Source organism: Lipophrys pholis (genome assembly GCF_963383615.2).
Source record: "Lipophrys pholis genome assembly, chromosome: 15".
In the NCBI taxonomy this organism is placed as follows: Eukaryota; Metazoa; Chordata; class Actinopteri; order Blenniiformes; family Blenniidae; genus Lipophrys; species Lipophrys pholis.
In genome coordinates, this window is record NC_137642.1 from 24,577,053 (window position 1) to 24,589,858 (window position 12,806).

At 43.1% G+C, this 12,806-nt stretch overlaps 1 protein-coding gene across 1 annotated transcript in view; it reads right to left on the bottom strand.

Annotated features, from left to right (window-relative positions):
• thada (THADA armadillo repeat containing) overlaps positions 1-12,806 on the bottom strand; it is a 99,859-nt gene that overhangs the window by 61,411 nt on the left and 25,642 nt on the right. Inside the window, exons 26-27 of the mRNA XM_080481937.1 lie at positions 12,675-12,766; positions 6,338-6,427 (exon numbers count right to left, since the gene is read on the bottom strand). Of these exons, the coding sequence (XP_080338063.1) occupies positions 6,338-6,427; positions 12,675-12,766 (182 nt within the window). The remainder of the gene's footprint in view (positions 1-6,337; positions 6,428-12,674; positions 12,767-12,806) is intronic.

Sequence of the window (12,806 nt, forward strand, 5' to 3'; positions counted from 1 at the left end):
TTATGACTGTTTGCAAAGGCCACACTTACAGGAGGGACAAGACGCCCAATGTTATAGGAGGTGGCAAGGTGTCATAATCATAGTGTGACACACATGCAAAGCATGAAGGCGACTGAGTGATTAACAAAGCTGACCATGCACGAGAGAGGGCAAAGGGGACAAATCCACTGGCCATGCCCATGGCTTTAAAAATAATAGAAAGTAAGAAACCAAGTGGTGCCATTTGATTTCCATAAAGAAATAAACATCTCAGTAGTTTTACATCGCTGGAGCTCTACCAACAGCCTGTTTTGTGTGGAGTCTTTAGTACCACCGTAATTTTTTTGGGGGGGGGGGGGGGGGGGATCTTGGTCTCTGACTGGTTGGCCACCCCTGATCTAAAACCTATCGTATGAACAGGCCAGTGTGTAGATAGACGCTACGCACTCCCTGATGTTTTCTTTAAACAAAGTGGTATCGGTGCATCCCTGTAACATTTATGGCCTTGTATTATAACTTGCAATTTGATCGACTAAACACGATTTCCTCTCAAGAAAAGATTCCCTGTGACATCCTACCACTTCAGCTTTTATCACAAATCGTACACTCTGCGCTTACATACTTACACCTAAACATCGTCTGTGTCTACGTTTTAGATTATTCGCAAGAACTAAATTGAATATATATCCCACAAAATGTGTGTTTAATCGCATTTAATTTCATGGTCGATGAAACACTCAACAGATAAGATGCCCACCAGCCTGGTATTTGGTGGTCAAACTGTTCCGCCTCATCTCTGAGCTGTGGTAGGTAGCGTTGCAGGGTAAGTATGTTTGTCTCTGCTACCTGACTGAACACCCGAGAAGAACAATAGTATGGTTGTAGTTCGGGTCTGGGACTACAGGATGAAACCACAGCTAATTGGAGCAACAAAGCCAAACAGAACTGGCCTAGATTCTCTTTGCGGTCTGAAACCCACCCACGCTCCGATATACAGTCATCTCCCCGTCCGCCCTTGAACTGCTGCTTTTCACCTCCCTGTTTTCCCTCCATCCAGCTGAGTCAGAATGGAAACTGCACATCTCTGCCAGCAGTTTCACAATTTCACTCTGACACATGCTTGCAGTGAAAGAAACACAGAAAAAGGAACTGCAATATATAAAAAAAAGAAAACCGGATTGGTATTCCAACTGCAAATTAAGGCCAGTGATTCACTGAATGGATATCTGTTATCTCATAAAATCGAGCCACAAGCTTTATCCCTTCCTGTCCTGCTGTCATCATTTGGCAGGATGGGATTGTTGTGGGAATAACACAGTTTACGACGCAGGGAGCGCTTTGCGGTCGAGCGTTGTGAAAGCCCGTACGGTCTCTCGAGCGCCGTGTCCTTCGGGGCCCGTCATTCACCGAGAGGATCTCGCAGAGCTGAGACGGAACAACAAAACCTCGGTGAAAACAACGTGTGCTTTTCATTACCCCGTCCGTCCGCCGGGACCCGCCGCAGATCGACAACATGGGAAACGTAATAGCGCTCCAATTAGTAAACGGTCTGACGTGATTAATGTCACGGTTCAGCCGAGCAGAGCGGGACAGGATGTGATGTCACGGGCAGACACCAGGCGAGGGGGAGCAGATAGATATATTAGGCTTTGTTGGGATACAGCTGGAGGCAGAAACATTTGACAGGATGAAAAAAAAAAAAAAAAAAAGACTCTTTGGCATTTAAACGCACTCTAAACTTCCATAAACGTGTCTCTCGCCTCCTCAGTCATCTCCGGCAGCACCGGTATCAGACGAAAGAGTTATTTTTGTTTTGTCTCCTTTATAAGAGAGCTGGAAACGGCACATCGGACCTTTAGCGTCTCGGGTCTTTTGTTCAAAGACAGAAAAAACAACCGAGAGAAGCTCTAAACTAAACTGCCGCTTTAACTGACCTTTTATTTCCCTTCCAGACAAATAAATCATTGGCTGTGTTTAGAAAATTACTTGAAATATGATACAAAAACTGTTTTCTTTGGAAGGGAAGGCAGGGGCAGATAAGGCAGAGAGCTGCGGCAAATGGCAGCAGCCTGAAACACGGGCGCTGACCTGAAATAGTTTCACAGATAAAACTGGTCAAGTTTTGCCACAGCGAGATAAAAACGTTTGGAATCTGAAGCAACTGGCAGCACGAATGTGCACTTGGACCCCAATCACATTATTTTAAAAGAACAAATTGAGTGTGTTAGGAGTACGAGCACATAACACTGAGGCTGGAGGACTTTATGTCCATGTCGGGATACCAAAAAACAAAACAAAATGTCCCAAATTAACAATACACAAGGGGAGAACAATAACGATTAAGATAAAGGCACTAGTACAAAATGTGTAGGCAATAAGTAGATCTGTTTCCAAACTGCAAAAGACAAAAACGCAGTTTGTGACGGAGAATTTGAAACCTTCTATCGTGATTGAGCAGTAAACTAGTTAATGTGAACGTAGATGATTAAGCTTTTGAATCATCAAAATACCATCATGAAATAACGACACATACTGAACGAAACATGCATATTATGCATGTTTAAATCACAATGCACAGCTGGAGCAGCTCAAAACAACTAAACAGAATCATGAAAATACAAAAAAAAAACACGTTAATGTAGATCCACTGTTATGCCAATGTTATTCACTGTATTTTCTCGACAATAATTCTCTATTTACATGATAACGTTTTGAAAACAGTTTGTTCTTTTTACATGAAAATAATGAAAATTATGCAAGTGAGCATGCCAGACCACTAGTGGGTGCTGTTGTTGTTTTTTTTGCATCGAACCCCTGTAGCGCCGCATTATGTAATAATGGTGCAATATGTAATGATGTAATAAATATTCAACCCATATAATAATCTGCCGCATTTTGTAATAACTTGAAATGAAAATTTATTATATTATTACATAATGGTGCGCTACAAACCCCACTCACACACACACTATGTTTAAACAGTTTCTACGGTTTCAGTTTCTTTTAAACGTATCTCTGTTTACAAACAAACTGGAATTTTTAGCCGTCAAACTCTCAAGGGTTTCTGGAATGTCAAAGATGCCGTTGCGGCACCCCAAGCAAAAATATCAACATTTTGGCCCGAAAAAAATCCCGACATTCTCAAAGAAATGATCTTCAAGTCTCGAGATTAGCCTGAAGTGTTGTGAAAAAGACCGTCGATTGTTTTTCCAGTGCGAATCGAGATCTTGCCAGCCTGAGTGTACGAACGGGATCTTGCCTCGGGAATGTTCGGGCAAAAATGCGAAAATTTAGAGATGTACATCAACAACTACAACTGGGTCCTAAATCTTTTCACGCAGTCGCCCGCCTAAAGTTTTCATGTCAAACAAACAACGACTAATAACAGACTTAACGTATTAGTCGTTTTCTACTCGTAGTCAATTACTAACGTGTTTATGGCCAAAAGCAGTGGCATCACAGCAACATATTAGTTTGAAAGAGGTCAAACTGACAATATGTGGTCTGCTACTATTTCCATTTGAATGAGGAACGGAGAAAACTCTAACTACTGGCTGATGCCACATGAGAAGACGGCTTAAGCCATCAAAGGGCAGCGTTATCTCGGATGTCCATTGAACTTCCCTACAGCTACAAATCTTGTCTCATCTTTAAACGGTAAACAGTCATTGCAGATGATCCGACTTAAAAATGTGTTTGCGCGGCTAATTACTAACAGCAAAGAGGCAAAAATACTGAAAGTGGCATGAAAGACAACACCAGCGGCCAAAACACACACACACACACACGGGCATTATGAGATCAGACTTCATGTGCTTTAAATTCAAAAGTTATCCCAGTCATCACTGTCACTGTTTTGGTCTCTACTAACTTTACATGTAGTCGGATATTATCTGGTGTAAATGAAGCCTCTGTGAGGGCGACAGGTAAAGACCCTGACCTTTGACCCGAGCCGCTGCTCGTGTTTTGCCGCGGCTGAACATGTGCAAACACATGAGCAGATGGTTCTTACTGTGTATCATATATATGCATAGCGTCATATATGTAACAGTATACACCGATCTGAACAGTACAACGTGGATTTCTTCTTCTTTCTCTCTCTCCAGTGTATATTTAGTTACACGTGTCTTGTAGCTCTGGATGTCGGGATCCTGTATGGATGTTATACGTGTTTGTGTATCGTGTTGCTCAGTCAATGAACAGAGACAACAATGTAATTCTCTTCTGTAATCAATATTTTTTGTAAAATAACGCCAAGTAAAGACAATCTGCTGATATTAAAGTTAATGTTAATGATAGGTAGGTACGGTTTTCTTTCAAGATTTGCCTCTCTGATTTTAGAATTTGCTGTTAAGCTGTTTTGAGTCCGATGACGTCTTTTAAACCGAATCCTCATTTGATTGTCATCAAATAAAAAATTGCTGTATGTTTATAAAAATTACATAAAAATATCCTTCACACATATGTAAGAATCAGTGATGCCAACAATGCAATAAGATATTACGAAAAGATTTTATTTTTGCAACTATGATTAAAAGTGCTGTATCTTCTATGAACCAGCAAAAAAACTATAATATAAGTATAATGCAGCATTATTTATGTAGTATTACATTATTGGCAGCAGCTATCACATTTTTAATTTTTTTTAATTACATTATTGGCTATTATAATACAAGTTTTATTACATTGAAAAAGGCCAAAAGTATTACCTTATAGGTTGTTACACCGAGCTCTGACATGTACGATGTTTTAAGCCTTTTTCATTCAAATCAATTAAAATCATTAAACTCTTTCCACTTGCTGTTTATGAACATTTGGGCTCAGTTAAGACTTTTACCGTGACATAATGTGACAATTCTAAATGTACATTTTTCATTTTTTTTTTTTTTAAGTTCATGTATTTTAAACAACATATTTCTGTAAGAGAGGAAAACTACAGCGTAGTAAAGCCAGGGATCTTCTTAAATGTGCAGCTGTAATATATCATGCAACAGATTTCATGCTCGTCTAGATGGGACCATAATCATGGCAACAAAAAAAAAAAAAAGAAGAAGAAAGAAACCGGCTCAAACTTCTTTCTCTCACTGCCGCTGCAAACCAGGATGTCAATCACTGCATTAACTCTGCGCACACAGCAGAATCCTCTTCTTTTTCTCAAGGAAGGATTACATAATGTGTGCAGTATATAAGTGGATTCAAAAGTAGGACTTTACGTAGCTCCATATCTGGTTTCTGCAGCGTTTCTTATAGCAGGGCCTTTTCTGGAGCACTCGCACTATAAGTTGTGCCTGTCTGTTGGAAACCACTAACAGCAGCTCTTTGCCCCTGCTGCCCTGCTGTGTACGACTACGCTATAGTGCGGTCGGTCTGTTTGGGTGGCGAGATATTCTGAAATGATGTGTGTGGAGGAAGGGGGGGGGGGGGGGAGTCAGACGGCCAGAGATCTGGTTCCGTGGGAAATCTGCGAATGTTTTAACAAGGGTCGAAGGGAGTGCGGGGAATTGTGAAAGAGCTGGTTTTGAAAAAGCTTTCAATTAATTGGATCCATATTAAGATAAGGCCGCTCGGGGAGCCGCCGGACCACTCAGATGCTTCAGAAGAAAAATAAAGGGAGTCTGAGCTGGGCAGACAGAGTTAAGGCCAATGAACCTCCGTGGACTCAACTCTCAACTCCAAAAAAACTAAACTAATTCTCTACAAGACATACACTTTATTAGGTCGTAAAGGTTTGAGCAAACAGGCCGTCAGACGAGCCAGAGAGAACGGGAAGGAAAAGGGCTCACGTGAGAACTCGGGCCACGTCGCTGCTAATTTGTCGGGGAAAAAGGTTTTTGAAAAGTTGCACCCCTTCGACAGGATAAAAGCAGCGCAGCTTAAGAAAACTGAAGGGTACAAGTTGTCTCATAAGGCCTGAAAATGAGCTGAATCAAAGCCGTAAAGGGATCAGGGGGTGACGGAGAAGCAAATAGATTTAGGTCACGTTCACACGGCAACGTTTTGAAACCGATGTCCGTTTACACGGCGAGTACACAGACATTCTGGTGGACAGACGACCAAGTTGGATTGTTATTACGGTGACTGTCAAAATAAAAGTACCAAGTCCCAGGAGAATATGGCCTGGGAGTCATGACACTCTGGTTCTACTGAGCATGTGCAGAAGAACTATTTACTATGGCCGTGGTGCCCATGAGCATTAGCAGAGTTTCAGAAAAGTTGCGTTTTCTCCCACTTCCACGGAGACAGGGTGAGGGCGTTTTTTTTAAAAAAGTTGTGTTTTCGGTGGCCGTTGTCATGTGAACAAACACCCAAAACACTTAGGAGGGTTTAGTGTTTTCACACGACAAGCGTAGAGTCTCACCTCTCCACTGTGGCGGCGGCCTCCTCCAGCTGGTTCAGCAGGAACGGGTAGAGAGCCGGAAACCGGGTGAAAAACTCCCGGCCTGTCATCCTGCAGAACCCAAAAAAAAAAGACCATTGAGATTCTCAAACAGGAAGTAGAAATTCATGAGAATACTTTATAGTCATTGTTGCCCACGGACATACTGACATAACGCAGGCTACAGTGTGCAGTACTGATGCTGCCAGAAGCTGCTGAGATTTGCTCAAAACTTGTTTTTTTAAGAAAATTAGGTTTCATTCCGTGACCTTATGAGCTCACCAAGTCAAAAGAACCGCCCCCAAAATAAAGCAAAAATAATTTCAATGACAAACTTAAAAATAAGAGCGACAAACATGTAAAATGTATTTGGAGGCAAACGTCTCATCTTGTACTCCCTGAGTTGCTTGTGAATGTGAGACGGTCTGTTTGGGAGTTTAGCTATAGCCAGGACGGATAACACGTTGCAATCCTGAAGGTCGACTGCAGAACAAAAGTATTGTGTTTCTTCTCAGTTCTCTCTGAAGGTCTCACATTTTTCACATGATACTTAATGAGCAGTGGAAAAAAAAAAAACATGCTTACAGAAAGAAAACTTGCACAACAAATCCTCACGAAACACAAATTGTACTCAATGCTGCAAATAGTTATGTATTAATTTTAAATCTCTCTTGACACGCACAGAGCAGGGTTAGTGCTGGAGTGTTGCTTTGACACAGATTCCCACATTACGATCATCTGAAGCTACTTTTGTAGGAAGATTCATTCCCTGTAATTCTGATGGGAGCGACGTCCCAATTACATGAAAACTACAAGGAAACGGCAGAAACACTGAAAACAATGTAAACGGCCCTCGCTTTCAGAACGCTGCTGTACAAACGCTAAACTTTTCTAAAACAGAAACACAAAAGAGTTTGTCTTCACTTGAACCATTGTCGTGTGAATGGGGTCGAACTGCTGCAGAACCACAAACGGGAGGCCGGTGGTTCTGCCGGCATCCAGCTTGTATTTCACCTAATTGAATTAGTTTGCAGTTCGTCCTGATTAAAATCATCTGCTGCGAGTGCTCTGCGTCCATAAAAGTGACATAACAAGGAGCAGGAGGGAAAGTGAAAGAGGAGCTGATAAAGTTCCCTTCCTGTGCCAAACGTAAACAAACGGAGCCTTTATGTTTGCCGAGCGTCGCTCCGGCTGCAAATAGACCGTCCCATTGATGTGTGCCCACGCTTGCACCATGTGCTCGGTCACGTGCTTTTACGCTCATGCGTTCACTCGCTCACACACTACTGTCAATAAAATGCCAAACTTTATATTTAACGCTGGCGGTCTCCGTTGCACCGACCGCCATTCAGCCTCTGGGCCAATAAAAGGTTTTATTTAACTCCGGTCGTCTAAATCAAGTCGCTCCTGAAGGGACGAGGTCCGCGCGGCCAAGCACTCGATCACAAGACTGGAGGAGGTTGCAGTCAGGCACGTCTGGCCAGACGCACGCACGCACGTGCGTGCGCGCACACACACACAAACACACTCTGGGAGGAAAAGTGATCCGTGTGCGAGGGTTTGAACCCGGATGTGTTGCACTGCTCACCTCCTGTGACCTGACACGTACGCACAGGTGAGGCATGGGGGTAAATGCACAAGTGCATAAACACACAGCGGGGTGGGTTATATAAGAAAGAGTCAAGTGTGTGTGTGTGTGTGTGTGTGTGTGTGTGTGTGTGTGTGTGTGTGTGTGTGTGTGTGTGTGTGTGTGTGTGTGTGTGTGTGTGTGTGTGTGTGTGTGTGTGTGTGTGTCATCCTCCTCTGCTCCACTTAATGAGAGCCTCTCAGTCTGACATGGCGGTGCTGCCTCCAGCAGAGGTCAGAGGCTGCGTCGGAGCAGATTAGACGGGGTAAGAGGGTTGAGGGTCGTAGGAGGAGCGCAGGAGGTGTGAGTGAGCCGGTCGACTCAAATGTTTGTGAGCACGCCACATGGAATACGACATCCACGAGAATGCCAGAAAACACGTGATTGGCAGTGGTTGTTTAACAAGATGACGGCATATTTGTGTCCTCACATAAAACCAACAAATACTGAAGCTACAACAATGGAATTTATCATTATATTTATAAAGTTGTCGTGAATAGCTGAAAGTACACGTCTACCTAATAAAGTGGTCTCTAAAGTACAACAGGTGATAGATATTGTCCACTCGGTACTTGCCTTGCGTGAATTTGACATATTACCTTTTTTTTTATTTTTATAAATACACATTGTTAAACTATTCCAATTAAAGTGACTCAGGCTTCAGACTGATGTCGATGTTTGGTTTGCATTAGCACGATGATGAGGCTGGTGTCAAATTACACGTATCGGGATGCTGGATGTTGGTAAGCTCGTCTCTGCATTCCAACTTTTCGGTGTATTGATGCAGGAGAATTAAGGCGACATTCACATTGAAGGCAGCGCCGAGGACCTCGAGTCAACTAGTCGGCCATACGGCTCCGACAGCGTTGCTGCAGGTTTGGAAAAAAGCTCATAGGCTGAACTTTTAGACGTCGTTCACGTGACGTTTTCACGTGCAAACGGAAGATTTTGGTTGCTTTGTTGGGATCCGTTTACGTGACAACGGTGCTCAGAGTCCACAAACCACAACTTTTAGAAAAATGCGCGAGTCTGTCGCCATAGAAACAGGAGAAAATTCAACTTTTCAGAAATGCTGCTACGGCGCACGCGCACCACGGCAGTAGTAAATAGTTCTTCTGCACGAGAAACGGACATTGTTTTCAAAACATTAGTGTGTAAATGCAAAAACCTTTGTGAAACATGTTTCCACTTGAAACCTTGCCGTGTAAACGGGGCTGTACCGGAGGAGACTACAACTGCTAAAATGAATAAAAAGTGCATAAAGGGTTTAAGGTAAACTGCAAGAGTTCGGTAAAATTCGTAAACATTGGACATTTCCAAGATGGAGGCCAGACGTGTCCAAACTAAGGCATCGGGGGCCAGCTGGAGTCCGCGGTTCATTTCTGCAGAGTGTTGATAGCAGGTGGCGGTTGAACAAAAAGCTTCTGGTGACCAAACACAGCAAAAGAAATAAAAGATAGGAGATGAGACTCATGAGTAGCCCCGATGTTCATTATCGTTTTGTACTTGGTTGTTGGTGAAAATGAAGGAGTTTAAACTTCCGTGTACTCGGACTTCCTCTCCATGGTTAATAGCACCGCTTGGAGACCAAATGGATCTCAACATCCGCACAATGAGGCAATGGTTTGCTTTAACGCACCCTTTCACTTACCAGGAAGAGGCTAATCAATGGTTTGGTTGTATTGATTTTTATCTTGTTCCTCATTAAAGTGTCTGATACTGTTAGTTGCGGCTCAGCGTCGATGTTCTAGAGGTTTTTAGCAGACGAGGGGTTTCGAAGTGAGGAGCCAACTGACTTGAGATAAAGCTGCTGGGCCCTTGGCAGGAATGCAGGAGTGCGCTCTTCGCTCTGCCTGCTTTGTTTACAGCTGCGTGTATCTCGACGGCGATATCTGGTCGACGGGGCGGTCGAGGGGTGGGACGGAGAATCCTCCACCTTCGAGCTGCGTCTGGACGCAAGTAACATCTAGAAAACGCTGGATTTCGCTTGGCGTCTTTGCAAAGCAGTGTGATGAAAACAGGTTTGTGTGAGGAGGTGTGGGGGTTTTGGGTGTTTATGGTCCAGCTTAAGCCAACCGAGAGAACCTCCCGCTGCTCAATATTAGAGTGGACAAGCTGTCACAATACATTTTGTGCTCCCAGAGATCACCGCTGTAAAATCACGGTAATAACACAGGCCAGACGGAGGGGAGCTCTCACACACACAATTAGAGATGAGACGCCGCCTTTGCGGCTCAGAAATGTGCAGTTTGGAAACAATGTCGGGTCAATAATGTTGCGACTCGCTGCCGTGATGAGCGACGTGCTACGGAAACAGAGAAATAATGACCACATAACTCGCAGAGCTGCGGGGGAAACCGTATCCGAGGCTTCACAAACTCCTGCGCGATAACCCGCCGGAGTTCTCCAGCTCATTTTCTGCAGCCGTCATTTATTGTTATTTCTCATTAATCACAGCGCGCGCGCGCTCCCACGGGCGCTCAACGGCAACCGCAGCGCGCTAATAATAAGAACGTAAGCTGCAGACGAGAGGAGGGGGAGATAAGTGAGAGCTGTACAAAAGGGCTGGAAGTGCAGACTAAAAACACAAGTGAAAACAGACAAGATAAACAGGAGCAGCCTTGGCTTGGCTGACAGAGCCAATAGAAAGAAGGAGGCATGAGGAACCAGACTGGAGCAGAACCCAAAAGCCCTGGGAAACTTCATCCTGGACTGTGTATGAGTTAACAAATCATTTCTGAGCTGGATAAAGACCTCGGTTCTACTGTCACATTGGTCCAAGCAGCTCATGTCCATCAATATTTCTTTTATTCTCCTAAGATGATGAAATCTGGAGAGTGAGCCAGTTAGGATTTTGCAATAATAACATTACAGGAGGAGAAAGCAGAGACTTTAAAAGAATGATATCTGTATGAACAGACAGGTTGGATTGTTATTACAGTGACACTCGACTAAAAAAACTACCAAGTCCCAGGAGAATGTGGACTGGGAGTCATGACGTGACGGGTTGTTGTTATTGTCTACCTCCTTGCGCATGTGCACAGGAAAGATTTACCACCAACGCAGTGCGCAGTAGCAGCGTTTCCCCGAGTTCCCACGGAGACGGAGTCTGCCCGTTTTCCAAAACCTAACCGTGAAAATTCACATTTTCAGGTGATGTCAAGTTTAGACAAACCAAAGCACTCAATAACATGAAAACAAATAAAAAGTCAACCTGGACGGACCACGTCAATGACTATTTTGCAAACTTACCATAAATGCTGAACGACTGTAATCCAAAATCAGTGCGCGAACATCAGCATGTTGATCGATCAACACATTTCAAACTATTTTGCCAAAGTAATTAAGTCACAATCAACGTTGCCACAAACGCTGCTAAGACCGCTAACTACTTAAGCTTACCTACAAACGAGCATAACGGTGTGCAGCATTAATGAGGCCCTAGAAGATCATACATTACTAGTATGTAAAGTGATTCAGGTTACAGTTTTCAATTATTCTCACCATCTTTCATGTCATTCGATAGTTATAGATTCCAAGTCTGAAGCCTTAAATCCCAAAATGTATGTGGGAGAAAAAAAAAACTATCTTAAGTGTTGTCAAGGTTTTCAAACAGCCAGGGGGTTGTTTGACAAGGTGCTGGACGTCTGTTAGTAATCAAAACTTTTGGAACAACCTGTAAAGTTTTAGTCTGTTGACCATAAAACTTCCAACAAAAACAGACTTTTATACCGATTCTTTGTCAATCTGGGCGATCCGACAGCGTGAGTCACTGCTGCTGGTGGAGGACAGTCAGTCTACATTTGTTTGGTATATAACCAAACAATATAAACAATATAAACAATAATTATCACCTCGGGTCTGATTGGACATGTTAGGACCATGTTTACAAAGCGTTTTCAAGCGAAAAGACAAAACTTCCGCTGTGTTTCCGGGGTCCGTTTACACGCCACTGAAAACGCCTTTTTGTTTTAAAAAAAAAAACACTCTGACTCCATCTCAGTGGAAATAGGGGAAAAAACTACTTTTGTGAGATGCTGAAACGTTTTAACAACGTTGCTGTGTGAGCGCTCTAACATATGAAATGAAGAGCAGGTAGAATAAAAACAATGTTCAGTTTGCCAAAGCATGCTATCCATTTCAATTAACTGTCTTACTATGTGCAAATCTAGCCACACGTTTCACCCTCCCACTTCATATCCACAGCTTTTATCTGTTGTTTTAAAAATATAAAACGGTATCTCAGTGAAGCTGATATTCCTTTAATGCCAATAAAACTAAATTACCATTTTGTGCTTCTGGTGCGTTTTTTTTTTGTGAAACTTCCCTTTCCCTCGAGCCGACTATGTCATTTCCTTATTGCTGGTGCAGAAGCAGTGAAAACCTGCTTCCCTGGAAGGAAATAATAAGCAGGCAGGAGGTTTACAAAAAAAAAAAAAAAAAAAAAAAAACTGCTGCTCAGCTGAGGAGGTGTTACAACAGTGCCCCCCTGTGGTGAACCATTAACACTTTTAATCTGCTTCTCTGGGAATGTTTTCTTCTACCTTCAACCAGTCTATGCTTTAAGATCACATACAATCCTACTGAATCAGGTCAAACTGATGCCTGGTGATTGTTGTTAGAGGATAATTGATCTACAGTTTGAAATTTTATGCACGTGACTTGTGTACAGGGGTGTACGACGCAGCGGACCTGTTCTTCTTCGAGTGCTCGTCCTTCCCTTTCTTCACTCCAAAGATCCTGGTGATCAGAGTGCTGAAGAGAAGAGTGGAGGAGTTCCTCACCTGTGGGGAAACAAGCGAAAGAGAAAACGGTTGACGACGA